The sequence below is a fragment of the Cinclus cinclus genome, chromosome 33 (assembly GCF_963662255.1).
Source record: "Cinclus cinclus chromosome 33, bCinCin1.1, whole genome shotgun sequence".
NCBI classification, from domain to species: Eukaryota; Metazoa; Chordata; class Aves; order Passeriformes; family Cinclidae; genus Cinclus; species Cinclus cinclus.
The window spans coordinates 2,241,747-2,268,947 of NC_085078.1; the positions used below are offsets into that span (position 1 = coordinate 2,241,747).

Sequence of the window (27,201 nt, forward strand, 5' to 3'; positions counted from 1 at the left end):
TTTCAGGGGAGTCTCAGGGGGATTTCGGGGTGATTTTGGGGAGGTTTCGGGGTTATTTTGGGGTGATTTCAGGGGGATTTCGGGGAGGTTTCAGGGGGATTTCGGGGTTATTTTGGGGAGGTTTCGGGTGATTTCGGGGAGGTTTCGGGGTTATTTTGGGGAGGTTTTGGGGTTATTTCGGGGTGATTTTGGGGAGGTTTCAGGGGGATTTCAGGGTTATTTCGGGGAGGTTTCGGGTGATTTCAGGGTTATTTCAGGGAGGTTTCGGGGGATTTTGGGGAGGTTTCGGGGTTATTTTGGGGAGGTTTTGGGGGATTTTGGGGTTGTTTCGGGGTTATTTCAGGATGATTTCAGGGTGATTTCGGGGTGATTTTGGGGTGATTTCGGGGGATTTTGGGGAGGTTTCGGGGGATTTTGGGGAGATTTCGGGTTATTTTGGGGTTGTTTCGGGGTTATTTCAGGATGATTTCAGGGTGATTTCGGGGAGGTTTCGGGGAGGTTTTGGGGTTATTTTGGGGTGATTTCGGGGAGGTTTCGGGGTTATTTCGGGGTGATTTCGGGGTTATTTCGGGGGAGGTTTCGGGGCATTTTGGGCTCTCACCGTGTACTTGTCCCAGCGCTTCTCGGGGTCGAAGGGCTCCCAGCGGCTCGCGGGGAAGATGTGTTTGTTCTTCTCGTACCACGAGCGCAGAACGACCTTCCCCGCGTGGGACTGTGACGTCATCGGTGACGTCATCCACCGGGGGTGATGACGTCATTGACGGGGGGATGGGGAAAACTGGGGGGGGACTGGGTTATACTGGGGAAACGGGTTTGGACTGGTCTGGACTGGGGTAGACCAAGGCAAACTGGTCTTAACTGGCCCATACTGGTTCGTACTGGTCCATCCTGGTGTAAACTACTGTGCACTGGTCTGTACTGGTCTGTCCTGGTCCGTACTGGTCCTTACTGGTCCCTACGGGTCTATACTGGTCAGTACTGATCTATACTGGTCTGTACTGGTCTGTCCTGGTCCGTACTGGTCCTTACTGGTCCTACGGGTCCATACTGGTCAGTACTGATCTATACTGGTCTGTACTGGTCTGTCCTGGTCCGTACTGGTCCTTACTGGTCCCTATGGGTCCATACTGGTCCGTACTGATCTATACTGGTCTGTACTGGTCTGTACTGGTCTGTACTGGTCTATACTGGTCCATACTGGTCTATACTGGTCTATACTGGTCTGTACTGGTCTGTACTGGTCCGTACCTCATCCTTCTCCACGGTGGCGTCGCTCAGCAGCCGGACGTCGTCGTGGACGTCAAAGTTGAAGAGGGGCCCTGGGGTGGGGGAGGGAGGAGTGAGGTGACATCACGGTGACGTCACAGCTCCAGTGATGACATCACAGCCCCAGTGATGATGTCACAGCCCGGGTGATGACGTCACTCACCGCTCTTCCCGCGGGCCTTGGTGACGATGAAGTCGTAGAAGCTGTGGTGCTGTGGGGGAGGGGCACGGGGTCAGTGGGGGAGGGGCTCAGGGGAGGGGGAGGGGCTCAGGGGATGGGGGAGGGGCTCAGGGGAGGGGGAGGGGCTCAGGGGAGGGGGGAGGGGCTCAGGGGATGGGGGAGGGGCTCAGGGGAGGGGGGAGGGGCTCACGTGGGGGATGATCAGATCCTCCTTGATGTACATCAGCTGCTCCACCCCCGCCGAGCTGGGGGTGGGGAAATGGGATCAGGGACCCCCAGAAACATCCCCGGGACCCCAAAATGTCCCCAGAGACACCAAAAAACATCCCCGGGACCCCCCCCAATCCTCCTGGGACCCCTCGAAGCCCCCGCAGACCACCCTGAGACCCCTCCCCAGAATCCCAAATCCTCTCTGGGACCCCTCAGAACCCCCCCAAATCCCTTCCAGGATCCCCCAGAACCCCCAGGGACCCCCAAAATCTTCCCCCCAAACTCCTCCAGGAACCCCAAATCCCTCTAGGACCCCACACGTGAACCCCCTACCCCCGCAGAACCCCCCAAATCTCCCCCAAATCCTCCCAGGACCCCCAAGTCCTTCTGGGTTCCCTCAACCCCCCCCCCCGGCCACCCTGAGACCCCTCCCCAGACCCCCAAATCCCCTCCAGGACCCCCCAAATGCCCGAGGACCCCCCAAATCCCCCCCCGGACCCCCCGGACCCCCGACCGGAGCTCGCTGAAGTCTTTGCGCAGGATCTCGAGCGCTTTCTGCAGGAATTGCTGCATCGTGTTCCCCTTCTTCATCTGGGGGGGACAGGGCACCCCAAAATTCACATGGACACCCCAAAACTCACCTGGGCAAACCCAACATCACACCTGCGGTCCCCAAAAGTCACCTGAGGGTGCCCAATAATCACCTGGGGGTTCCTAAAATCATCTGGGCACCCTCAAACTCACTTGGGAACCCAAAATTCACCTTGGGGACAGGAGCACCCCAAAATTCACATGGGAACCCTGAAAAGCACCTGGGGGTTCCTAAAATCATCTGGGAGCACAGGGGCACCCCAAAATTCACCTGGACACCCCAAAATCACCTGGGAACTCCAAAAAGTTACGTTGGCACCCCAAAATTCCACGTGGGCATCCCTAAAATCATCTGCCCACCCCAACATGATTTGGAACCCCAAAATTCATCTGCGGGGGGGGTCCCTAAAGTCATCTGGGGGGGAGAGGGGCACCCCAAAACTCACCTGGGCACCCTAAAATCACCCCTGGGGGTCCTCAAAAAACATCTGGGATTCCAAAATCACTGGGGAACCCTAAAAATGTCACATGGACCCCCTGGGACCCCCCGAAATCCCCCAGGGACCCCAGACCCCCCCAAACCCCCCCCGAAATTTCCCAACCCCCACCTTGACCGTGCGCCGGTGCCCAGAGCCGTCCCAGTAGCTGAAGGTGATCTCGATCTCCTCGTCTGGGGACAGCGGGGTCAGCACCCCAAAAACCATCCCAAAAACACCCAAAAAAACCACCCAAAAACCCGCCCCAAATCACCCCAAAAAACACCCCCAAAACCCAACCCAAAAACACCCCAAAAACACCCAAAATCACCCCAAAACCACCCCAAAAACCAGCCGCAAAACCCCCCCCAAACCACCCAAAATCACCCCAAAAACACCCCAAAAAACCACCCAAAAACACCCCAAAAAAACACCCAAAAACCCGCCCCAAATCACCCCAAAAAACACCCCCAAAACCCAACCCAAAAACACCCCAAAACACCCAAAATCACCCCAAAACCACCCCAAAAACCACCCCAAAACCCCCCCCAAACCACCCAAAATCACCCCAAAAATACCCTAAAACCCAACCCAAAACCACCCCAAAAATCAGCCCTAAAAACACGCCAAAAACAGCCCAAAAACCATCCAAAATCACCCCAAAATCCAACCCAAACACCCCAAAAACCATCCCAAAACCACCCCCAAAATCCAACCCAAAACCACCCCAAAATCCATCCCAAAATCACCCAAGGGACCCCAGAAATTACCCCAAAAATGACAGGGGACCCCCTAAAATGACCCCCAAAGACCCCAAAATTTGAACCGGGAACCCCAAAATCTGACCCAACGCAGCGAAGACCACCCCGGAAGCCAAAATCCCCCAAATTTCCCCCAAATTGCCCAATTCTCACTTTTGATTTTCTCCTGCTTGGCCTCCCACTCCTGCCTGAGCTCCTCCCGCAGGCGATTCTCCTCCTCCTGGGGGCAGGGCTGGGACCCACACACCCAAAACGCCCAAAACCCGCCCAAAACCAGCCCAAAACCAGCCCAAAAACCCCAAAACGCCCCAAAAACCCCAAAACGCCCCCAAAATGCCCCAAAAACCCCCAAAACGCCCCAAAAACAGCCCAAAACGCCCAAAACCCCCAAAACGCCCCAAAAACCCCCAAAACGCCCCAAAAAACGCCCAAAACGCCCCAAAAACAGCCCAAAACGCCCCAAAAACCCCAAAACGCCCCAAAAACCCCAAAAACCCCCAAAACGCCCCAAAAACACCCCAAAAACAGCCCAAAACGCCCCCAAAATGCCCAAAAACCGCCCAAAACGCCCCAAAACCCCCAAAACGCCCCAAAAACCCCAAAACGCCCCAAAAACAGCCCAAAACCCCAAAACGCCCCCAAAACAGCCCAAAAACGCCCCAAAAACACCCAAAAACCCCAAAAACACCCCCAAACCTCCCAAAATTACCCCAAAATCCATCTCAAAAAATATCCCAAAATTGCCCCAAAAATTCCCCCCAGACACCTCAGAACTCCAAAATCCCCCCCAGAACCCCCCAAAATTCCCCAAATCCCCCCCAGGACCCCCCAAAATTCCCCAAATTCCCCCCAGAACCCCCCAAATCCCCCCCAGAACGCCCCAAAATCCTGCAAATCCCCCAAAATCCCCCAAATCCCCCCCGGACCCCCCCAAAATCCCCCAAATCCCCCCGGACCCCCCCAAAATCCCCCAAATCCCCCCAAAATCCCCCAAATCCACCCCCAGGACCCCCCAAAATCCCCCAAATGCCCCCCAGAACCCCCCAAAATCCCCCCAAAATCCCCCAAATCCCCCCCAGGACCCCCCAAAATTCCCCAAATCCTCCCAAAATCCCCCAAATCCCCCCCAGAATTCCCCAAATTCCCCCCAGGACCCCCCAAATCCCCCCCAGGACCCCCCAAAATCCCCCAAATCCCCCCAAAATCCCCCCCAGGACCCCCCCCAAACCCCCAAATCCCCCCAAAATCCCCCCAAAATCCCCCAAATCCCCCCCCAGGATCCCCAAAATCCCCCAATCCCCCCCGGACCCCCCTCCCGCTGACCTCCCTGTCCCGGTCTGGCAGGAAGCTCGTGTCCACGTCGGGGTTTTTGCCCAATTTTCGTTTTTTTGGGGGCTCCTCTGGGGCTGGGGGGGGGCAACGGGGGGGGGTCAGAGGAGGGGACCCCAAAGTTCCACCCAGAGACCCCCCCCAAATTCCAGCCGGGGACCCCAAATTTTCACTCAGGGACCCCCAAATTTCCTTCAGGAACTCAAAAATTCCACCCAGGGACCCCAAATTTTCCACCCAGGGACCCCAAATTTTCCACTCAGGGACCCCCAAATCCCCCCCCAGGTCCCTCCCAGGACCCCACCCCAAACTCTCCAAATCCAACCCAATTTTTCCTAAAGCTCCCCCCAAAAAAAATCAGCTGGGACCCCCCAAATCCTTCATGGGATCCCCAAAACCCACCCGGGACCCCTTCAAATCCCCCCCTGGGACCCCCCAAACCCACCCCAATTTTTCCTGAGGCTCCCCAAATTTTCTCCGAGACCACCCCCCCCCCAGACCCTCCCCAAATCCCCAAGGGACTCCCCAAGATCCCCCCCAAATCCTCCTGGGACCCCCAAACCTTCCCCAAATCCCCCCCGGGACCCCCCAAATCCTCCTGGGACCCCCAAATCCCCCCCAGTACCCCCCCAATCCCCCCCAGGCCATCCCTAAATTGTCCCAAACCCTCCCAAAATCCCACTCGGGACCCCCCAAACCTTCCCCAAATCCCCAAGGGACCCCCCAAAATCCCCCCCCAAATCCTCCGGGGACCCCCAAACCCTCCCCAGATTTCCCCAGGACCCCCCAAATCTTCCTGGGACCCCCAAATCCCCCCCAGGACCCCCCCAATCCCCCCCAGTCCATCCCTAAATTGTCCCAAACCCTCCCAAAATCCCACTCGGGACCCCCCAAACCTTCCCCAAATCCCCCCCGGGACCCCCCAAATCCTCCTGGGACCCCCAAACCCTCCCCAAATCGCCCCCCAGGACCCCCCCAGGTCCCACCTTCGGCCTCCTCCCCCTGCTCCTCCTCCTCCTCATCACCGAGGCTGAAGCTCAGCGAGCTGATCTTCCTCTGCGCCTCCTGCTTGCGCTGCCGCTCGCGCTGCCGCTCCAGCTTCCTGCCACCAAACTGGGATGGACTGGGAGGGACTGGGACCCGCGGGGAGGGGCTGGGAGGGACTGAAACCTAACTGGGATGGACTGGGAGGGACTGGGAACTGCGGGGAGGGGCTGGGAACGGTCTGAAACCAAACTGGGATGGACTGGGACAGACTGGGAACTGCGGGGAGGGGCTGGGAACGGTCTGAAACCAAACTGGGATGGACTGGGACAGACTGGGAACTGCGGGGAGGGGCTGGGAACGGTCTGAAACCAAACTGGGATGGACTGGGACAGACTGGGAACTGCGGGGAGGGACTGGGAACGGTCTGAAACCAAACTGGGATGGACTGGGACAGACGGGGAGGGACTGAAACCTAACTGGAGTGGACTGGGACGGACTGGGACCAGTTGGGAGGGACTGGGAATAGTCGGAAACCTAACTGGGATGGACTGGGACAGACTGGGAGGGACTGGGAGGGACTGGGACAGACTGGGACAGACTGGGAGGGACTGGGGTGCTGTGGGATGGAGTCGGGGTTACCTTGGGGGATTTGGGGAAGTATTTGGGGATTTTTGGGTTATTTGGGGATTTTTTGGGTGTATTTTCGGGATGTATTTTGGGTTATTTTGGGATGTATTTTCGGGATGTATTTTGGGTTACTTTGGGGATTTTTGGGATGTATTTTCGGGATGTATTTTGGGTTATTTGGGGATTTTTTGGGTGTATTTTCGGGATGTATTTTGGGTTATTTTGGGGATTTTGGGGGTGTATTTTCGGGTATTTTTGGGGTGTTTCTGGGGTTCTTTCGGGGTGTTTCTCTCACAGCTGCAGCTCCCTGCTCTGCTCTCTCTTCGCCAGCTGCTTCTCGCGCTCCTTGACCAGCGCCTCCTGCTTGGCCTTCATGTCATTGAGTGTCACCAGCCCTGGGGACAGGGGACACTGCTGGGGACATCCCTGGGGACATCCCTGAGTGTCACAGCCCTGGGGACATCCCTGGGGACATCCCTGAGTGTCACCAGCCCTGGGGACAGGGGACACCATTGGGGACATCCCTGAGTGTCACAGCCCTGGGGACAGGGGACACCATTGGGGACATCATTGGGGACATCCCTGAGTGTCACAGCCCTGGGGACATCCCTGGGGACATCCCTGAGTGTCACAGCCCTGAGGACAGGGGACACTGCTGGGGACATCCCTGGGGACATCCCTGAGTGTCACAGCCCTGGGGACAGGGGACACTGCTGGGGACATCCCTGAGTGTCACAGCCCTGGGGACATCCCTGGGGACATCCCTGAGTGTCACAGCCCTGGGGACAGGGGACACTGCTGGGGACATCCCTGGGGACATCCCTGGGTGTCACAGCCCTGGGGACAGGGGACACTGCTGGGGACATCCCTGGGGACATCCCTGAGTGTCACCACCCTGGGGACATCATTGGGGACATCCCTGAGTGTCACAGCCCTGGGGACAGGGGACACTGCTGGGGACATCCCTGGGGACATCCCTGAGTGTCACAGCCCTGGGGACATCCCTGGGGACATCCCTGAGTGTCACAGCCCTGGGGACAGGGGACACCATTGGGGACATCCCTGAGTGTCACAGCCCTGGGGACATGACTGGGGACAGCCACTGTGACATCCCTACACTGGGCTGTGTTTTTTGGGGGATTTTGGGATTAATTTTGGGTGGATTTTAAGGTGAATTTTGGTGAATTCTAGGATGAATTTGGAGAGGGTTTTGGGATGAATTTTGGGTGATTTTTTAGGAGCATTTTGAGATTAGTTTTGGGATAAAGTTCGGATGGATTTTGAGATGAATTTTGGGGGTGAATTTGGGGGGCCCCCCCTCACCCACGGTGCTGGATTTGAGCTCGGCCTCGACGGCGTCGTAGTGAGCCGAGAATTTCTTGTCGATGTTGGATTTCATGATGTTCTCCTGGGGGGAGGGGGCACCCCAAAACTGAGACCCGCAAAAGGACCCAGCTGGGACCCCCCCAAACCCCCCCAAACTCCAGGAAAACCCCAAACCTGGGCAAACCCAAATTTTCTCAGGATCTCCCAAACTTTTGCGATCCTATCAAAACCTCCCCGAACCTCAAAATCCTCCCGAGCTCCCGCATTCCTGGAACTCCCCTAAAAAAACACCGGGAGACCCCAAAAATCCCCAAGATCCCTCCAAACCTGGGGAACCCCAAAATCCCCCCGGGCTCCTCCAAAACCCCGGGACCCCCCCCCCCCAAAAAACCTCCCGAACACCTGAGATCTCCCCATAAAACACCCCCGAGACCCAGCCCCCCACCCCGAATCGGAGTTCCTCCAAATTCCCGGGACCGGGGACCCCCGAAACCCCCCCCGGACCCCCCCGAACCTCCTGGATGCGCTGCCGCAGCTGCTCCATGTGCTCGCGCTGCCGCTCGCGTTTCTTCATCAGCTGCAGCGCCCGGCCGGCCTCGCTGGCCGCGCCCTTGTACTGCGCCATGGCCGCGCTTTGGGGTTTTTTGGGGTTTTTTAGGCGATTTTTGGGGTTTTGGGGTGCCGGGAATAGCGGTCTAGAGGGAGAACCCGGAAGTACGCGAGGCGCCGGAAGTGCGTCACCGGTCGGAGCGGATTGGCCGAGCAGGGGCTAGCCCCGCCCATATGCTCTATTGTGATTAGTCCGCTGAGTAGGCGGCTCCGCCTCACTGTGGCACCACCCTTGAAGGAAGGCCCGCGCTGATTGGTCGGTCATTACATTTGGCCCCGCCCCTCGCTCCGCCTGCTGATTGGCCCAGCTACTTTATTATCGCTCACTCTGATTGGCTCGGCCCGTAAACATTGGCTCCGCCCCCTCAGTAGCGCTTGCTCTGATTGGCCCCACCCCGTCAGTTTCGCTTGTACTGCTTGGCCCCGCCCCCTCCATATCGCCTATTCTGATTGGCCTCACCCCCCTCAGTATCGCCTGCTCCGATTGGGTTACCCTCTAAATCTTGGCCCCGCCCCCCAGCTATTGGCCCCGCCCCCCTCCGCCCGCCGCTTTGGGGCCGTTTTGGGGATTTTGGGGAATTTTTGGGGTCCCGGTTCTTTATTGACACAACAGCAACAATAAATAGGGGGGGGAGGGGTCCCCCAAACCCGCCCCTCCCCCCTCGGGGCGGTCTGGGGGCACCGGGAGCTCCCGGGAGGGGGGGAGGGGAGGGCCCCAAAAATGGGGGAGGGGAGGGGGCTCCAGTGGGGGAGGGGCTCCGGCAGATTTTGGGGGCTTCGCTTGAATTTTGGGGAATTTTTCTCCAATTTTTGTCAATTTCTCTCCAATTTTGGGATTTTTTTTTCTCCCAATTTTTGGGAATTTTTCTCCAATTTTGGGAATTTCTCTCCAAATTTTGTCAATTTCTCTCCAATTTTGGAAATTTTTCTCCAATTTTGGGAATTTCCCAAATTTTGGGAATTTTTCTCCAATTGTTGGGAATTTCTCTCCCATTTTTGGGAATTTCTCTCCCATTTTTGGGAATTTTTCCTCCAATTTTTGGGAATTTTTTCCTCCAATTTTTGGGAATTTTTTCCTCCGATTTTTGGGAATTTTTCTCCAATTTTTGGGAATTTTTTCCTCCGATTTTTCGGAATTTTTCTCAAATTTTGGGAATTTTTCTCCAATTGTTGGGAATTTCTCTTCAATTTTTGGGAATTTCTCTCCCATTTTGGGAATTTCCCAAATTTTGGGAATTTCTCTCCAATTTTTGGGAATTTTTCTCCCATTTTTGGGAATTTTTCTCCCATTTTTTGGGGGGTTTCCCCCTGATTTCATGGGGGGGTCTCTCCAATTTTTTTTGGGAATTCTTCCTGGATTTGGGGGGAAATTTGAGGGATTTTGATGGGAATTTTGGGGAGATTTTGGGGTAACTTTGGGGGAATTTTAGGGGAAATTTGGGATTTTTAGGGGATTTTTGGGGAAATTTGGGGGGATTTTTGAGAAGATTTTTTGGGGAAATTTTTGGGGCTCTTTTGGGGATTGATGGGAGGATTTTTGGGGAAACTGGGGGGAATTCTGGGGGGTTTTAGGGGAAATTGGGGGGATTTTTTTTAGGAAATTGGGATTTTTGGGGCTATTTTGGGGGATTTTGGGGGCTATTTTTGGGAATTTTTGGGGTTATTTTTGAGGATTTTTGGGGCTATTTTTGGGAATTTTTGGGGTTATTTTAGGGGATTTTTGGGGCTATTTTTAGGAATTTTTGGGGCTATTTTAGGCGATTTTTGGGGCTATTTTTTGGGATTTTTGGGGCTATTTTAGGGGATTTTTGGGGATATTTTTGGGGCTATTTTTTGGGATTTTTGGGGCTATTTTTTGGGATTTTTGGGGCGATTTTTGGGAATTTTTGGGGCTATTTTAGGGAGTTTTTGGGGCTATTTTAGGGAATTTTTGGGGTTATTTTAGGGGATTTTTGGGGCTATTTTAGGGGATTTTTGGGGATATTTTTGGGGCTATTTTTTGGGATTTTTGGGGCTATTTTAGGCGATTTTTGGGGCTATTTTTGAGGATTTTTGGGGCTATTTTTGGGGATTTTTGGGGCTATTTTAGGGAATTTTTGGGGCTATTTTAGGGAATTTTTGGGGCTATTTTTGGGAATTTTTGGGGCTATTTTTTGGGGATTTTTGGGGCTATTTTAGGGAATTTTTGGGGCTATTTTTGGGAATTTTTGGGGCTATTTTTGGGGATTTTTGGGGCTATTTTAGGGAATTTTTGGGGCTATTTTAGGGAATTTTTGGGGCTATTTTAGGGAATTTTTGGGGCTATTTTAGGCGATTTTTGGGGACACTGTGGGGGCGATTTTCACTCGCTGAGGGGCACGGGCAGGGGGGGTCCCCCGGGGGTCGTCGAAGCGATCCATGGGGCGCAGCCCCAGCAGCGCGGCCCCCCCCAGCAGGAGCCCCCCCAGCAGGAGCCCCCCCGAAATCAGCCCCATCCAGGCCCCCCGGCCCGAAGAACGAGGCGCAGTCCGAGACCCCCCCAAAAACTCCCCCGGACACGTTGAACCCCTGGACCTGCGGGGGAAAAAAAAGGGGGGGGGGGGGGGTCCCCAAAATTAGGGGTGGGGGGAGGGGGGGGCTGAGATTTAGCCCCATCCCCCCCTCTGTGGGATGGGGAGAGGGGTTTGGAGCCCCCCCCGGTGCCGTTTTTGGGGTCCCCCCGTCATTTTTGGGTCCCCCCAGTCATTTTTGGCCCCCCCCAGTCATTTTTGGGGTCCCCCCAGCCATTTCTGGCCCCCCCAGCCGTTTTTGGGGCCCCCCCGGTGCCATTTTTGGTCCCCCCGAGTCATTTTTTGGTCCCCCCAGTCATTTTTGGGGTCCCCCCAGCTGTTTTTGGGGTCATTTCCTGATTTGCACCACCCCACCCCCCCCCTCCCCGTTTTATTTTTAGGGTTCCCCCTCCCCCATTTTTTTCTCCCCCTTCCCCCATTTTTGGGGTCCCCTTGCTCCTTTTTATCACCGGATTTTTGGGGCCCCTCCCCTCCCCCCCCCATTTTTGGGGGTCCCTTCCCCCATTTTTGTTCCTCATTTCCCTTTTTGCCTCCCCTCCATTTTTGGGCTCCCCCCATCCCCATTTTTGGGTCCCCCATCCCCATTTTTGGGCTCCCCCATCCCCATTTTTGGGTCCCCCATCCCCATTTTGGGCTCCCCCATCCCCATTTTTGGGTCCCCCATCCCCATTTTTGGGCTCCCCCATCCCCATTTTGGGTCCCCCATCCCCATTTTTGGGTCCCCCATCCCCATTTTTGGGCTCCCACCATCCCCATTTTTGGATCCCCCCCCCCATTTTTGGGCTCCCCCCATCCCCATTTTTGGATTCCCCCTCCCCATTTTTGGGTCCCCAATTCCCATTTTGGGCTCCCCCATCCCCATTTTTCTCCCCCCCTCCCCATTTTTGGATCCCCCCTCCCCATTTTTTACACTCCCCCCTCCCCCACTCTCTCCCCAATTTCCCGTTCCCCGTCCCCGTTTATTTTGGGGCGTTTTTGGGGTTTTTTTTGTTGTTTTTTTGGTTTTTTTTTGGGGGGTGGGGGGTACCTGCAGGTCGAGGATCCTCAGCCCCAGCGCTGGCTGCTCTCCAGGGGGGGAGGGGCAGCAGGAGGGGTCCGGGGGTCCCAAAATCGGAGCAGCGCCAGCCCAGGGGGGAGGGGGCGGCCGCGCCCCGAACCCGAAACCGAGCGGGGGGAGCCCCCCCCGGGCTCACCCAAATTTCATCCAACCACGCCCAAAAACGCCCCGAAATCGGGAACCACGAACGGCGCAGGAGGAACCTGGGGGGGGAGGGGAGGGGAGGGGAAAAAAAAAAAAAAATAAAACACACCTGGAATGAGAAGGGAAAAATAAAAACCAACAGGAGAGGGGAAAAAAGGAACAGGGAAAGGAACGGGGGAAAGGGAAATAAATGGGAAAATAAAAAAAAACAGGGAAAGAATAAAAATAAAAAGAGAAAATTCAGGGAAAGAGGGAGTAAATGGGGGAGTGGGAAAAAAAACAGGGAAAGAATAAAAATAAAAATAAAAAATGCAGGGAAATGGGGGAAATAAATGGGAAAATGAAAAAAAAACAGGGAAAGAATAAAAAATAAAAGTAGAAAATGCAGGGAAATAGAGAAAAAAACAGGAAAATAAAAAAAAACAGGGAAAGAATAAAAAATAAAAATAAATAAAAATAGAAAATGCAGGGAAATGGGGAAATAAATGGGAAAATGAAAAAAATCAGGAAAAGAATAAAAATAAAAATAGAAAATTCAGGGAAGTGGGGGAAATAAATGGGGGGAGTGGGAAAAAACAGGGAAAGAATAAAAATAAACAGAGAAAATGCAGGGTAATGGGGGAAATAAACAGGAAAATGAAAAAAAAACAGGGAAAGAATAAAAAATAAAAATAGAAAATGCAGGGAAATGGGGAAATAAACGGGAAAATGAAAAAAAACCAAGAAAATAATAAAAAAAAGAAAATGCAGGAAAGAGGGGAAATAAATGGGAAAATGAAAAAAAAACAGGAAAAGAATAAAAATAAAAATAGAAAATGCAGGGAAATAGAGAAAATAAACAGGAAAATGAAAAAAAACAGGGAAAGAATAAAAAATAAAAATAGAAAATTCAGGGAAATGGGGAAATAAATGGGAAAATGAAAAAAAAAAAGAGAAAGAATAAAAAATAAAAATAGAAAATTCAGGGAAATAGAGAAAATAAACAGGAAAATAAAAAAAACAGGGAAAGAATAAAAAATAAAAATAGAAAATTCAGGAAAGTGGGGGAGTAAATGGGGGAGTGGGAAAAAAAACAGGGAAAGAATAAAAATAAAAATAGAAAATGCAGGGAAATGGGGGAAATAAACAGGAAAATGAAAAAAACAGGGAAAGAATAAAAAATAAAATAGAAAATGCAGGGAAATGGGGGAAATAAACAGGAAAATGAAAAAAAAACAGGAAAAGAATAAAAACAAAAAGTAGAAAATTCAGGGAAATGGGGGAGTAAATGGGGGAGTGGGAAAAAAAACAGGGAAAGAATAAAAAATAAAAATAGAAAATGCAGGGAAATAGAGAAAATAAACAGGAAAATAAAAAAAAACAGGGAAAGAATAAAATATAAAAATAGAAAATTCAGGGAAAGAGGGGAGTAAATGGGGGAGTGGGAAAAAAAACAGGGAAAGAATAAAAAATAAAAAGAGAAAATTCAGGGAAATGGGGGAAATAAATGGGAAAATGAAAAAAAAAACCAGGAAAATAAAAAAAAAAGAAAATGCAGGGAAAGAGGGGAAATAAATGGGAAAAATGAAAAAAAAACAGGAAAAGAATAAAAAATAAAAATAGAAAATGCAGGGAAATAGAGAAAATAAACAGGAAAATGAAAAAAAACAGGGAAAGAATAAAAAATAAAAGTAGAAAATGCAGGGAAAGAGGAGAAATAAATGGGAAAATGAAAAAACCAGGAAAATAAAAAAAAAAAAGAAAATGCAGGGAAAGAGGGGAAATAAATGGGAAAATGAAAAAGAACAGGAAAATAATAAAAAAAAGCAGAGAAAATAATGCAGGGAAATAGGGAAAATAAACGGGAAAATGAAAAAGAAATGGGAAAAGAATAAAAGCAAAACAGAGAAAATGCAGAAAAACAGGGAAAATAAACGGGAAAATGAAAAAAAAAAATAAAACAAAAAACCAGAAATTAAAAACCCAGAAAAAATCCAGAAAATGCAGAAAAAAATAACCAGGAAAATGAAAAAAATACCAGGAAAATAACAGGAAAAAGAGGAAGATGCAGAAAAACAGGGAAAATAACCAGGAAAATGAAAAAAAAATAAACAGAAATAAAAACCCAGAAAAACCCAGAAAATGCAGGGGAAAAAAAAAAAAAAACAGGAAAAGGCAAAAAAAGCCCAGGAAAATAACAGGGAAAATAAAGAAAATGCAAAAAAATGGGAAAATAACCAGGAAAATGCAGGGAAAAAACCCCAGAAAAATAACAAAGAAAAAAAAAAAAAAAAAAACCACAAAAAATACAGAAAAAAAATCAGAGGAAAAAACAAAACAAAACAAAAAAACCCCACTGAAATAAACACAAAAAACCACTGGAAAAAAAATTCAAAAAACACAAAAAAAAACCAAAAACAGAAAAAAAGAAAAAAAAAAGAAGAGAAAAAACAAAAATCACAATAACAGAAAAAAAAAAAAAGAAAAAAAACACAAAAAGCACCAAAAAACTCAGGAAAAAAACACAACACAAAAAAATACAGAAAAAAAACCAAAATTCCCACAAAAAACAGGAAAAACCCCCAAAAAACCCAAGAAAAACCCCAAAAAAACCCAAAAAAACCCCAAAAAAAACCCAAAAAACACAAAAACCACAAAACCCCACAAAAAAACCCCACAAAAAGAAACCACAGAAAACAGAAAAAATAAAGAATAAAAACCCAAAACCACCCCAAAAACCAGAAAATCACCCCAAAAAACCCCAAACAACCCCCAAAAAACCCCAAAAACCCCGAAACCGAGATCTCCATCCCAGAAAAACCCCAAAAATGAGAGCCCCGAGCCCAAAAAACCCAAAATCAACCCAAAAATCAGAGCCCATGAAAAAAAAAAAAAATCCCCAAAATTGAAATTCCTGCCTCAAAAAAATCCCAAAAATTGAAATTCCTGCCCTAAAAAAATCCCCAAAATTGAAATTCCTGCCCTAAAAAAAATCCCAAAAATTGAAATCCTCAACCAAAAAATCCCAAATCCTGAAATTCCTGCCCCAAAAAAATCCCCAAACCAGAAATCTTCACCCCACAAAAATCCCAAAAAATGAAAACCCTGCTCCCCCAAAAAACCCAAAACTCCCCCAAAAAAATGAAATCCTCACCCAAAAAATCCCAAAAATTAAAATTCCTGCCTCAAAAAATCCCCAAAAATTGAAATTCCTGCCTCAAAAAATCCCAAAAAACCCCAAAACTCCCCAAAAAAATTGAAATCCTCACCCAAAAAATCCCAAAAATTGAAATTCCTGCCCTAAAAAAATCCCAAAAAACCCCAAAACTCCCCCCAAAAATTGAAACCCTCACCCAAAAAAATCCCAAATCCTGAAATTCCTGCCTCAAAAAAATGCCAAAAATTGAAATTCCTGCCTCAAAAAAATCCCCAAAATTGAAATTCCTGCCCTAAAAAAATCCCAAAAATTGAAATCCTCAACCAAAAAATCCAAATCCTGAAATTCCTGCCCCAAAAAAATGCCAAAAATTGAAATCCTCACCCAAAAAATCCCAAAAATTGAAATCCCTGCTCCCCAAAAGGACCCAAATGACCCCAAAACCTGCCCCAAATCCTGTCCCCCCTCCCCCCTCCCCCCCCTGTAAAATTTGGGGTGTCGGGGTCACCCCAACCCCCCCCCACCCCCCCCGGTGCTCACGTGATGTTCAGGGGCTCCCCAAAAACCTCCTGGTACCGCAGCACGAGCCTGGGGGGGCACGGGGCTCAGGGGACCCCAAAAACCCCAAAATCCCCAAAAACCAACCCAGAACCAACCCGGGGACCCCAAAAACCCCAAAAACCCCAAAAACCCCAAAAACCAACCCAGAACCAAACCGGGGACCCCAAAAACCCCAAAAAATCCCCCAAAACCCCAAAAACCAAACTGGGGACCCCAAAAACCCCAAAAAAATCCCCAAAAAAACCCCAAAAACCAACCCAGAACCAACCCAGGGACCCCAAAAACCCCAAAAATCCCCAAAAACCAACCCAGAACCAACCCAGGGACCCCAAAAACCCCAAAAATCCCCAAAAACCAACCCAGAACCAACCCGGGGACCCCAAAAATCCCCAAGAACCCCAAAAACCAACCCGGGGACCCCAAAAACCCCAAAAACCCCAAAAACCAACCCAGAACCAACCCGGGGACCCCAAAAACCCCAAAAAATCCCCCAAAACCCCAAAAACCAAACTGGGGACCCCAAAAACCCCAAAAAAATCCCCAAAAAAACCCCAAAAACCAACCCAGAACCACCCCGGGGACCCCAAAAATCCCCAAGAACCCCAAAAACCAACCCAGAACCAACCCGGGGACCCCAAAAACCCCAAAAACCCCCAAAACCCAAAAAAACAACCCAGAACCAACCCGGGGACCCCAAAAACCCCAAAAATCCCCAAAAACCAACCCAGAACCAACCCGGGGACCCCAAAAATCCCCAAGAACCCCAAAAACCAACCCAGAACCAACCCGGGGACCCCAAAAACCCCAAAAACCCCAAAAACCCAAAAAAACAACCCAGAACCAACCCGGGGACCCCAAAAACCCCAAAAATCCCCAAAAACCAACCCAGAACCAACCCGGGGACCCCAAAAATCCCCAAAAATCCCCAAAAGTCCCAAAAACCAACCCGGGGACCCCAAAAACCCCAAAAATCCCAAAAACCCAAAAAAACAACCCGGAACCAACCCGGGGACCCCAAAAACCCCAAAAATCCCCAAAAACCAACCCAGAACCAACCCGGGGACCCCAAAAACCCCAAAAAATCCCCCAAAACCCCAAAAACCAACCCGGGGACCCCAAAAAACCCAAAAAAATCCCCAAAAAATTCCCCAAAACCCCAAAAACCAACCCACAACCAACCCGGAGACCCCAAAAACCCCAAAATCACCTCGGGGACCCCAAAAACCCAAAAACCAATCCAGGGACCCCAAAACCAACCCGGGGGACCCCAAAAACCCCAAAAAAATCCCCAAAACCAACCCGGGATCCCAAAAAACCCAAAACCACCCCAAGGGCCCCAAAACCCAACCCAGGGGACCCCAAAATCCCGAGGTTCCCAGGGGACCCTCCCCCCCCCCAAACACCCCTGAGGATCCCCCAAAACCTGGAGGACCCCAAAACCACCCCAAACCCCCCCGGGAACCCCAAATTCTCCCCCAAACCCCCCCCCCCCTTCCAAAGCCCTTTAGGATCCCCCCAAAAATCCCCCAAATCCCCTCAGGAACCCCAAATCCCCCCAAATCCCCCAACCCCCCCCCCCAAATCCCCCAACCCCCCCCCCAAATCTCACCGCGCCTCCTGGGGACTCCACGAGGACCCCCCCAAATCCACGCCGGCCGCAGCCCCGAAGGTTTTTGGGGTGAGGTCGCGGCCGCGCCCCCCGAAGGTCACCGAGAGGTTCCGGGCCCAGAGCAGGATTTGGGGATCCCCCTGGGACTGGGGGGGCCAGCGCAGGGGGGGGGGGCGGCTCCTGGCCCTCCCCTCCCCCACCCAGCCCCAGCAGACCCCGCCGGGAACCCCCAAAATTCACCGGGAATGGGCCGGGAATGGGGGGGGCCTGGGGGGGGAAGGAAAACCAAAATCAGAATCAAAACCAAAATCAAAACGAGAATCAAAATCAAAATCAGAATCAGAATCAAAATCAAAACGAGAATCAAAATCAAAATCAAAACCAAAATCAAAACGAGAATCAAAATCAAAATCAAAATCAGAATCAAAATCAAAATCAGAATCAAAATCAAAATCAGAATCAGAACCAGAATTAGAATCAAAATCAGAACCAAAATCAGAATCAAAACGAGAATCAAAATCAAAACCAAAATCAGAATCAGAATCAAAATCAGAACCAAAATCAGAATCAAAATCAGAATCAGAATCAAAATCAGAATCAAAATCAAAATCAAAATCAGAATCAGAATCAAAATCAGAACCAGAATCAGAATCAGAATCAATCAGAACCAGAATCAAACAGAAGGGACCGGGAATTGAGTGGGAATAGGAACAGCTCGGGGAGGGAAGGGTTAAAGGAAAACAGGGGGGAGGGGAATGGGGGAAGGGTCAGGGGTTACTCGGGGTCACTCAGGGGTCACTCACTGGTCACTCACTGGTCACTCAGGGTCACTCAGGGTCACTCAGTGGTCACTCAGGGTCAGGGTCACTCAGGGTCACTCAGTGGTCACTCACTGGTCACTCACTGGTCACTCAGGGTCACTCAGGGTCACTCAGTGGTCACTCAGTGGTCACTCACTGGTCACTCACTGGTCACTCAGTGGTCACTCACTGGTCACTCAGTGGTCACTCAGGCGTCACTCACTGGTCACTCAGTGGTCACTCACTGGTCACTCAGTGGTCACTCAGGCGTCACTCACTGGTCACTCAGTGGTCACTCACTGGTCACTCACTGGTCACTCAGGGTCACTCACTGGTCACTCACTGGTCACTCAGTGGTCACTCACTGGTCACTCAGTGGTCACTCACTGGTCACTCACCGTGGCTCTCCGGGCCGTGAGCAGAGCCGTGTACGGGATCTGCTCCTCGTGCAGCACCTGCAGCACCTGCCCGAGCACGGCGTCTGCGGAACGGACCCCCAGAATATCCCAAAACACCCGAGACCTGCCCCAAACCCACCCCGACAACTGCCACAGCCCCCCAGTCCATCCCAGTCCATCCCAGTGCCCCCCAGTCCATCCCAGTGCCCCCCAGTGCCCCCCAGTCCATCCCAGTGCCCCCCAGTCCATCCCAGTCCATCCCAGTGCCCCCCAGTCCATCCCAGTCCATCCCAGTGCCCCCCAGTGCCCCCCAGTCCATCCCAGTGCCCCCCAGTCCATCCCAGTGCCCCCCAGTGCCCCCCAGTCCATCCCAGTGCCCCCCAGTCCCCCCCAGTGCCCCCCAGTCCATCCCAGTCCATCCCAGTCCATCCCAGTGCCCCCCAGTCCATCCCAGTGCCCCCCAGTGCCCCCCAGTCCCCCCCAGTCCCTCCCAGTCCATCCCAGTCCCCCCCATTCCCCTCCCAGTCCCTCCCAGTCCATCCCAGTCCCCTCCCAGTCCCTCCCAGTCCATCCCAGTCCCCCCCATTCCCCTCCCAGTCTATCCCAGTCCCCCGCAGTGCTCCCAATCCACCCCCATCCATCCCAGTCCATCCCAGTGCTCCCAGTCTCTCACCATTACTGGTCAGAGCCTCCCTGGGTCCCATCAGGCCAGAGCTGGGGGGAGGGGGCACAGTGGGTCCCTATGGGGTCCCAAAAACCATCCCAGGACCCCAAAACCACCCCAAATGACCCTAAAAAATCCCCAAAACCCATCCTGGGGGTCCCTATAGAGCAAAGGGCTCCTACGGGGTCCCTATAGGGTCCTATGGGGCACAGGGTCTCTATGGGGTCCCTACAAGACAAAGGGTCCCCATGGGACCCCAAAACCATTCCCAGGACCCCAAATCCACCCCAAGAGAACCCAAGAATTGCCCAAAAAACATCCCTGGAGTCCCTATGGGGCAAAGAGCCCCTATGGGGCACAGGGTCTCTATGGGGTCCCTATGGGGCAAAGAGCCCCTATGGGGCACAGGGCCTCTATGGGGTCCCTATGGGGCAAAGAGCCCCTATGGGGCACAGGGCCTCTATGGGGTCACTGTGAAGTGTCTGTGGGGTCTCTATGGGGTCCCTGGGGTCCCTACAGGACAAAGGGTTCCTATGGAGTCCCTATAAGGTCCCTATGGGGCTGAGGTATCTATGGGGTCCCCATAGGGCAGGGGCTGCTGGGATACCTCTAGAGAGTCTCTATGGGATTTTCTATAGGGTCTCTACAGAAGAGTCACTATGGGGTCACTGTGGGGTCACTGTGGGGTCACAAGGTCACTGTGGGGTCACTGTGGGGTCACTGTGGGGTCACTGTGGGGTCACTGTGGGGTCACTGTGGGGTCTCTATAGGGTCTCTATGGGGTCACTGTGGGGTCTCTATGGGGTCTCTGTGGGGTCACTGAGGGGTGTCTATGGGGTCTCTATAGGGTCTCTATGGGGTCTCTATGGGGTCACTGAGGTGTCTCTATGGGGTCACTGAGGGGTCTCTGGGATCACTGTGGGGTCACAAGGTCACTATGGGATCACTGTGGGGTCACAAGGTCACTATGGGGTCACTGTGGGGTCACAAGGTCACTATGGGGTCACTGTGGGGTCTCTATGGGGTCACTGAGGGTCTCTATGGGGTCTCTGGGGTCACTGTGGGGTCTCTGGGGTCACTGAGGGGTCACTGTGGGGTCTCTATGGGGTCACTGTGGGGTCACTGTGGGGTCTCTATGGGGTCACTGTGGGGTCTCTATGGGGTCTCTATGGGGTCTCTATGGGGTCACTGTGGGGTCACTCACCTCCTGCTATGGGGCAGCCCCACGAGCAGCAGGGTGGGCTCGGGGTCACTCTCGGGGTCCGACCGGTTCAACCTGAGCCCCCCCAGAGCCGCCCCGGGCAGCTGCAGGGGGGGAGGGGCCCCCAGGGCCCTCTGTAGGGTCAGGGGCAGCGCGGCCGCAGCGGCTCCGGCCACCGAGGGGATGGTGAGCGCTGACCCCGCCGAGCCCAGGGCGTCCTGGGGTGATGAAATCACCAAAAACCCCAAAATCACCCCAAAACCCCAAAATCACCCCAAAAACCCCAAAATCACCCCCAAAACCCCAAAAACCCCAAAATCACCCCAAAAACCCCACAATCACCCCCAAAATCACCCCAAAAACCCCAAAATCACCCCAAAAACCCCAAAAACCCCAAAATCACCCCAAAAACCCCACAATCACCCCAAAAACCCCAAAATCACCCCAAAACCCCAAAATCACCCCCAAAACCCCAAAATCACCCCCAAAACCCCAAAATCACCCCAAAAACCCCAAAAACCCCAAAATCACCCCAAAAACCCCAAAATCACCCCAAAACCCCAAAATCACCCCCAAAACCCCAAAATCACCCCAAAAACCCCAGCAGGGCACGGTGAGCGCTGACCCCGCCGAGCCCAGGGCGTCCTGGGGTGATGAAATCACCAAAAACCAAAAGAATCCCCCAAATTCCCTCCCAAATCCACCCAAAACAGCACCCTAAAACCCCAATGTAATCCCTAAACACCCAGGAATCCACCCCAAAAATCCCAAAATACCCCAAATGCACCCCAAAATGATCCAATACCCCAAATCTACCCCAAAACCCCCAAATGCACCCCAAAATCATCCCCAAAACCCCAAATCCACCCCATCCCCCCCCCAAATCCACCCCCAAATCATTCCAAACACCCCAAATCCAACCCAAAAACCCCAAATCTACCCCAAAACCCCCAAAAATCACCCCCAAACCCCCAAATCCACCCCAAAATCATCCCAAATACCCCGAATCCACCCCAAAATCATCCCCAAAACCCCAAATCCACCCCACCCCACCCCAAAATCATCCCCAAAACCCCCAAATCCACCCCACCCCAAATCTACCCCCAAATCCCCCCCCAAACCCCCAAATCCACGCCAAAATCATTCCAAATACCCCAAATCCACCCCAAAAACCCCAAATCTACCCCAAAACCCCCAAAAATCACCCCAAACCCCCAAATCCACCCCAAAATCATCCCAAATACCCGAATCCACCCCAAAATCATCCCCAAAAACCCCAAATCCCATCCCACCCCACCCCAAAATCATCCCAAAACCCCCAAATCCACCCCACCCCAAATCTACCCCCAAATCCCCCCCCAAACCCCCAAATCCACGCCAAAATCATTCAAATACCCCAAATCCACCCCCAAAACCCCAAATCTACCCCAAAACCCCCAAAAATCACCCCCAAACCCCCAAATCCACCCCAAAATCATCCCAAATACCCCGAATCCACCCCAAAGACCCCAAATCCACCCCAAATACCCCGAATCCACCCCAAAATCATCCCAAAACCCCAAATCCACCCCATCCCACCACAAATCCACCCCCAAATCCACCCCAAAATCATCCAAATACCCGAATCCACCCCAAAGACCCAAATCCACCCCAAAATCACCTCGAAACCCAACCCAATGCACCTCAAATCCCCCCCAAAATCACCCCAAAGGCCCCAAATCCACCCCAAAATCACCCCATAAAATCCTCCCTGGGACCCCTCCCCCACCCCCAAATTCTTCCAGGGAGCCCAACCCCCCCCCGTTCCCCTCCCCCACCTGCAGCCGTGGGAAGGCTCCGTTGGCTTCGTTCCCAAAAACGGCCCCGAAAGCCGTGAGGTCCTCCAGGCTGAGCTGGGGGAGGGGCCAGAGGGGGAGGGGCCAGAAAGGGGCGGGGCCATAAAGGGAGTGGTCAGAGGAGGGGCCATAAGGGGAGGGGTCATAAAGGGGAGGGACAAAAAAGGGGAGGGACAAAAAGGGGCGTGGTCAGAGGGGCCATAAAGGGGAGGGGTCATAAAAGGGAGGGGCAAAAAAGGGAGGGGTTATAAAGGGGAGTGGTCAGAGGGGGAGGGGGCCAGAAAGGGGAGGGGTTGGCAGGGGAGGGGTCAGGGCCATAAAGGGGAGGGACCAAAAAGGGGAGGGGTTATAAAGGGAAGTGGTCAGAGGGGGAGGGCCAGAAAAGGGGAGGGGTTGGTGGGGGAGGGGTCAGGGCCATAAAGGGGAGGGACCAAAAAAGGGAGGAGTTATATAAAGGGGAGTGGTCAGAGGGGGGGCCATAAAGGGGAGGGGTCAGAAGGGGGAGGGGGCAGAAAGGGGAGGAGCCATAAAGGGGAGGGGTCATAAAAGGGAGGGGCCATAAAAGGGAGGGACAGAAAGGGGAGGGGTTATAAAGGGAGTGGTCAGAGGGGAGGGGCCATAAAGGGGAGGGGTCAGTGGGGGCGGGGCAAAAGGGGCAGGGTCACATGAGGTGGGGGATTGGCATGGGCTCAATGGGGGAGGGGCAAATGGGGAGGGGTCTCAATGAGGGGGGAGGGGCCAAACACACACCCACCCCCCCACCCCCCCCCAACTGTCCCCGGGAGGGGGAGGGGAACGAGGCCCCTTTGGGGGAATTTGGGGAACCCCGGAGGGGTCTGGGGGGTCCCACCTGACCCTGCAGGAACAGCAGCACATGGGGGGTGGGGGGAGGGGTTCCGGGGGGGTTCCGGGGTTTTTGGGGGGGCATTTTTGGGACGTTTTTAGGGAATTTTTAAGAGTAATTTTAGGATTTTTTAGGAGGAATTTTTTTAATTTTTGGGGGTATTTTTAGGGGCACATTTGGGGGATTTTTTTATTTTTTGGGGTATTTTAAGGGGTATTTTTTGGGGATTTTTTGGGTATTTTTGGGATTTTTTTTTTCAATTTTTGGGGATATTTTTGGGGTATTTTTAGGGTGTCTTTGGGATATTTTGGGGGTATTTTTAGGGGCACATTTGGGGGATTTTTTTATTTTTTTGGGGTATTTTTAGGGGTATTTTTGGGATATTTTGGGGATATTTTTGGGATTTTTTTTTCAATTTTTGGGGATATTTTTTGGGTATTTTTAGGGGGATTTTTTTGGGATTTTTTTGGGTATTTTTGGAATATTTTAGGGATATTTTTGGGATTTTTTTTTTTTTTAATTTTTGGGGATATTTTTGGGGTATTTTTAGGGTGTCTTTGGGATATTTTGGGGGTATTTTTGGGGGATTTTTTGGGTATTTTTGGGATATTTTGGGGATATTTTTGGGATTCTTTTTTCAACTTTTGGGGATATTTTTGGGGTATTTTTAGGGTGTTTTTGGGGTGTTTTTATCTCACCTGGTTGTACAGGAAGAACAACACAGTGCAGGGTGCATTTAGGGTATTTTTAGTGTGGTTTTGGGATATTTTAAGGGCATTTTTGGGTTAATTTTTGGGTGTTTTTGGCTCAGCTGGTCCTGCAGGAAGAGCAGCACGGTGCAGGGCGTTTTTAGGGTAATTTTGGGTTAATTTTGGGGTGGTTTTCGGGTACTTTTTGGGTATTTTTGGGATATTTTGGGGGGGAATTTTTGGGATGTTTTTGGGGTTAATTTAGGGGTGGTTTTTTGGGGTGTTTTTGGGGGTACTTTTGGGGTGGTCTTGGGTTATTTTTGGGGTGTTTTTGGGGTATTTTTTGGGTTAATTTGGGGGTGGTTTTTTGGGGTATTTTTGGGGTGTTTTGGGGTGTTTTTTGGGGTACTTTTGGCTTATTTTTGGGGTGTTTTGGGTTAATTTTAGGGTGGGTTTTTGGGGTGGTTTTGGGCTGTTTTTTGGGGTATTTTTGGGGTGGTTTCTGGGGTGTTTTTTGGTTAATTTTGGGGGTATTTTTGCAGTGTTTTTGGCTCACCTGGTTCTGCAGGAAGAGCAGCACGGTGCAGGGTGGGTTTGGGGTATTTTTGGGGTTAATTTTGGGGTGTTTTTAGCTCACCTGGTCCTGCAGGAAGAGCAGCACGGTGCGCGGGCCCCGCTGCAGCCCCGGCTCCAGCAGCTCCTGCAGCTCCTGCCCGGACAGGACCCGACCCCCGGGGGAGGCCAGGGGGGGCCACAGGGCCCTGGGGGCACAGGGACCCCAAAATCATCTGGGGAACCCAAAATCCCCAGGAAAATCCCACAATAATCCAGAGGAACGCAAAATCACCCCGGAAACCCCAAAATCTACAAGGAAAACCCAAATCAGCGAGGGAACCCCTAAATTACCCAGGGAAACCCCGAATCACCCAGAGACCCCACAAATCCCCCCCAAATGCACCGAGAGACCCCCAAAGCCTCTCAAAAAGCGCATGAACCCCCCCTAAAGGAGCCCAAAAGTCTACTGAGGCTTCTCAGCACCCCCGAATTCCCTCAGGTCCCCCAAATCTCCACAGAAGGACCCAAATCCCCCTCAAAGGAGCCTCTGGGGTCTCTCAGCGCCCCAAAACATCCCCGAGAGCCCCCCCCGCCCCCAGGACTTTTTGAGGCCTCTCAGCGGCCCCAAATCCCCTCAGCCCTCTCAACTCTCCCCAAAAAGGGTCCCGAGCCCCCCCCCAGAAATCCCCGCCGAAAGATCCCAGAACCCTCCCAGGAGCTCCTGGAGGCCCCCGGAGGGTTCGGAACTGCCGGGCCCCGCTCCGCACCGCTCCGTGCTCCACACGAACAGCGGGACCTGCGCGGCCCCCGCGGCCCCCGGGCCCGGCAGCGCCGCCAGCAGCGCCCACAGCGCCCACAGCGCCGCCGCCATCTTGGAGAGCGCGCGGCCACGCCCCCTCACGCACGGTCACGTGATCGACGCGCGGTCACGTGTCTGAGGCGCGGTCGCGCGTTTGACGTGCGCTCACGTGTCATATGTAGGGTCACGTGTCGAGCGATAGGCCACGCCCCCGTTGTGGCCACGCCCCCTGAGTCGTCGTCCTTCCCCCCCCCCAGGGACCCCAAAATCCCCTCAGGAACCCCAAAATCCCCCCAAAATCCCCTCAGGGACCCCAAAATCCCCTCAGGGACCCCAAAATCCCCCCAAAATCCCCTCAGGGACCCCAAAATCCTCTCAGGGACCCCAAAATCCCCTCAGGAACCCCAAAATCCCCCCAAAATCCCCTCAGGGACCCCAAAATCCCCCAAAAATCCCCTCAGGGACCCCCAAAATCCCATCAGGGACCCCAAAAATCTCTCAGTGACCCCAAAATCCCATAAAGGACCCCAAAATCCCATTAAAGATCCCCAAAATCCCCTCAGGCACCCCAAAAATCCCCTCAGGGTTGCCCAAAATTCCATCAGGGACCCCAAAACACCCCCCAGGAGATCCCTAAAATCCCCCAAAATCCCCTCAGGAACCCCAAAATCCCCCAAAATCCCCTCAGGGACCCCAAAATCCTCTCAGGGACCCCAAAATTCCCCAAAAATCCCCTCAGGGACCCCAAAATCCCCTCAGGGACCCCAAAATCCTCTCAGGGACCCCAAAATCCCCCAAAAATCCCCTCAGGGACCCCAAAAATCCCCTCAGGGACCCCAAAATCCACTCAAGGACCCCAAAATTCCCCCAAAATCCCCTCAGGGACCCCAAAATCCCCTCAGGGACCCCAAAAATCTCTCAGTGACCCCAAAATCCCATAAAGGACCCCAAAATCCCATTAAAGATCCCCAAAATCCCCTCAGGCACCCCAAAAATCCCCTCAGGGTTGCCCAAAATTCCATCAGGGCCCCCAAAATCCCCGTAAAGATCCCCCAAACCCCCAAAAGTCCCCAGAGACCCCCCCAAAATCCCAAACAATTCCCGATTTTCCAGGAATTCCCTCCTGTGGTGAAGAGCTGCAACTTCTGGCTCCTTTTTCCCCAAAAAATTCCATTTTTGGGTCGTTTTATTGAGGATCTTTGGTGAAATCAAAGTGCAAAAAAACCAGCAAAGGGCTGGGACCAGACTGGGAGCACTGGGAGTGCACTGAGGCCATACTGGGAGCACTGGGAGTGCACTGGGACCAGACTGGGAGCACTGGGAGTGCACTGAGGCCATACTGGGAGCACTGGGAGTGCACTGGGACCAGACTGGGAGCACTGGGAGTGCACTGGGACCAGACTGGGAGCACTGGGAATGCACTGAGGCCATACTGGGAGCACTGGGAGTGCACTGGGACCAGACTGGGAGCACTGGGAATGCACTGAGGCCATACTGGGTCTATACTGGGAGCACTGGGGCCATACTGGGATGGTGCTCAAGGAGCCGCAGCTCAGGTTGGCGTCAGACTGGGAGCACTGGGAGTGCACTGGGGCCTCACTGGGCCCATACTGGGAGCACTGGGGCTGAACTGGGCACTCAGGGCTTGGCGGGGCCCTGTCCCCATCTCCATACTGGGAGCACTGGGAGCACTGGGGTAGCTGCAGCTCCGGCTGGCATCAGACTGGGAGCACTGAAGCCATACTGGGATTGCTGGGGCCGTACTGGAAGCTGCAGTGGGCCTGTACTGGGAGCACTGGGACTGTACTGGGCTCTCAGGGCTCCCCAGGGTCACCATTCCCAGTCCCATACTGGGAGCACTGGGCCGTACTGGGCACTCAGAGCTCCCCAGGGTCACCATTCCCAGTCCCATACTGGGAGCACTGGGCCGTACTGGGCTCTCAGGGCTCCCCGGGCTCCCCAAGGTCACCAGTCCCGCTCCCAGTCCCATACTGGGA

At 52.6% G+C, this 27,201-nt stretch overlaps 2 protein-coding genes across 5 annotated transcripts; both read right to left on the bottom strand.

Moving 5' to 3' along the window:
* Positions 1-291: 291 nt before the first annotated feature.
* Positions 292-8,471, bottom strand: FAM50A (family with sequence similarity 50 member A). Of its 4 annotated transcripts, none has more exons than XM_062512087.1 (12): positions 8,269-8,471; positions 7,752-7,836; positions 6,724-6,823; positions 5,808-5,916; positions 4,809-4,880; positions 3,639-3,705; positions 2,857-2,918; positions 2,172-2,248; positions 1,638-1,692; positions 1,430-1,478; positions 1,249-1,319; positions 292-712 (listed from the first exon to the last, which is right to left on the bottom strand). In XM_062512087.1, exons 1-12 carry the CDS (start codon positions 8,377-8,379, stop codon positions 563-565), a joined length of 1,008 nt encoding a protein of 335 aa, XP_062368071.1. In that variant the 5' UTR covers positions 8,380-8,471; the 3' UTR covers positions 292-562. The 4 variants fall into 4 exon arrangements, with proteins under 4 accessions (XP_062368071.1, XP_062368070.1, XP_062368069.1 ...); XM_062512086.1 differs by having other exon boundaries at positions 297-712; positions 4,809-4,885; positions 5,786-5,916; XM_062512085.1 differs by having other exon boundaries at positions 303-712; positions 4,809-4,891; positions 5,801-5,916.
* Positions 8,472-8,944: 473 nt separating this feature from the next.
* Positions 8,945-25,276, bottom strand: LOC134055596 (V-type proton ATPase subunit S1-like). The gene is made up of 10 exons (XM_062512002.1): positions 25,173-25,276; positions 24,488-24,611; positions 22,300-22,374; positions 20,486-20,700; positions 19,291-19,331; positions 18,618-18,700; positions 17,420-17,686; positions 15,790-15,837; positions 11,940-12,172; positions 8,945-10,916 (listed from the first exon to the last, which is right to left on the bottom strand). Exons 1-9 carry the CDS (start codon positions 25,274-25,276, stop codon positions 12,113-12,115), a joined length of 1,017 nt encoding a protein of 338 aa, XP_062367986.1. The 3' UTR covers positions 8,945-10,916; positions 11,940-12,112.
* Positions 25,277-27,201: the final 1,925 nt, after the last annotated feature.

Excerpts from the sequence above, each read along its gene's own strand:
- FAM50A (XM_062512086.1), bottom strand. The coding sequence starts at position 8,379 with ATGGCGCAGTACAAGGGCGCGGCCAGCGAGGCCGGCCGGGCGCTGCAG. Across the intron at positions 5,917-6,723 it reads CAGAGCAGGGAGCTGCAGCT|GAAGCTGGAGCGGCAGCGCG; the intron begins GTGAGAGAAACA and ends GTTTGGTGGCAG. Across the intron at positions 1,479-1,637 it reads AGGATCTGATCATCCCCCAC|CACCACAGCTTCTACGACTT; the intron begins GTGAGCCCCTCC and ends CCTCCCCCACAG.
- LOC134055596 (XM_062512002.1), bottom strand. The coding sequence starts at position 25,276 with ATGGCGGCGGCGCTGTGGGCGCTGTGGGCGCTGCTGGCGGCGCTGCCG. Across the intron at positions 22,375-24,487 it reads TGCTCTTCCTGCAGGACCAG|CTCAGCCTGGAGGACCTCAC; the intron begins GTGAGCTAAAAA and ends CCCCTCCCCCAG. Across the intron at positions 12,173-15,789 it reads GGGGAGCCCCTGAACATCAC|GTTCCTCCTGCGCCGTTCGT; the intron begins GTGAGCACCGGG and ends CTCCCCCCCCAG.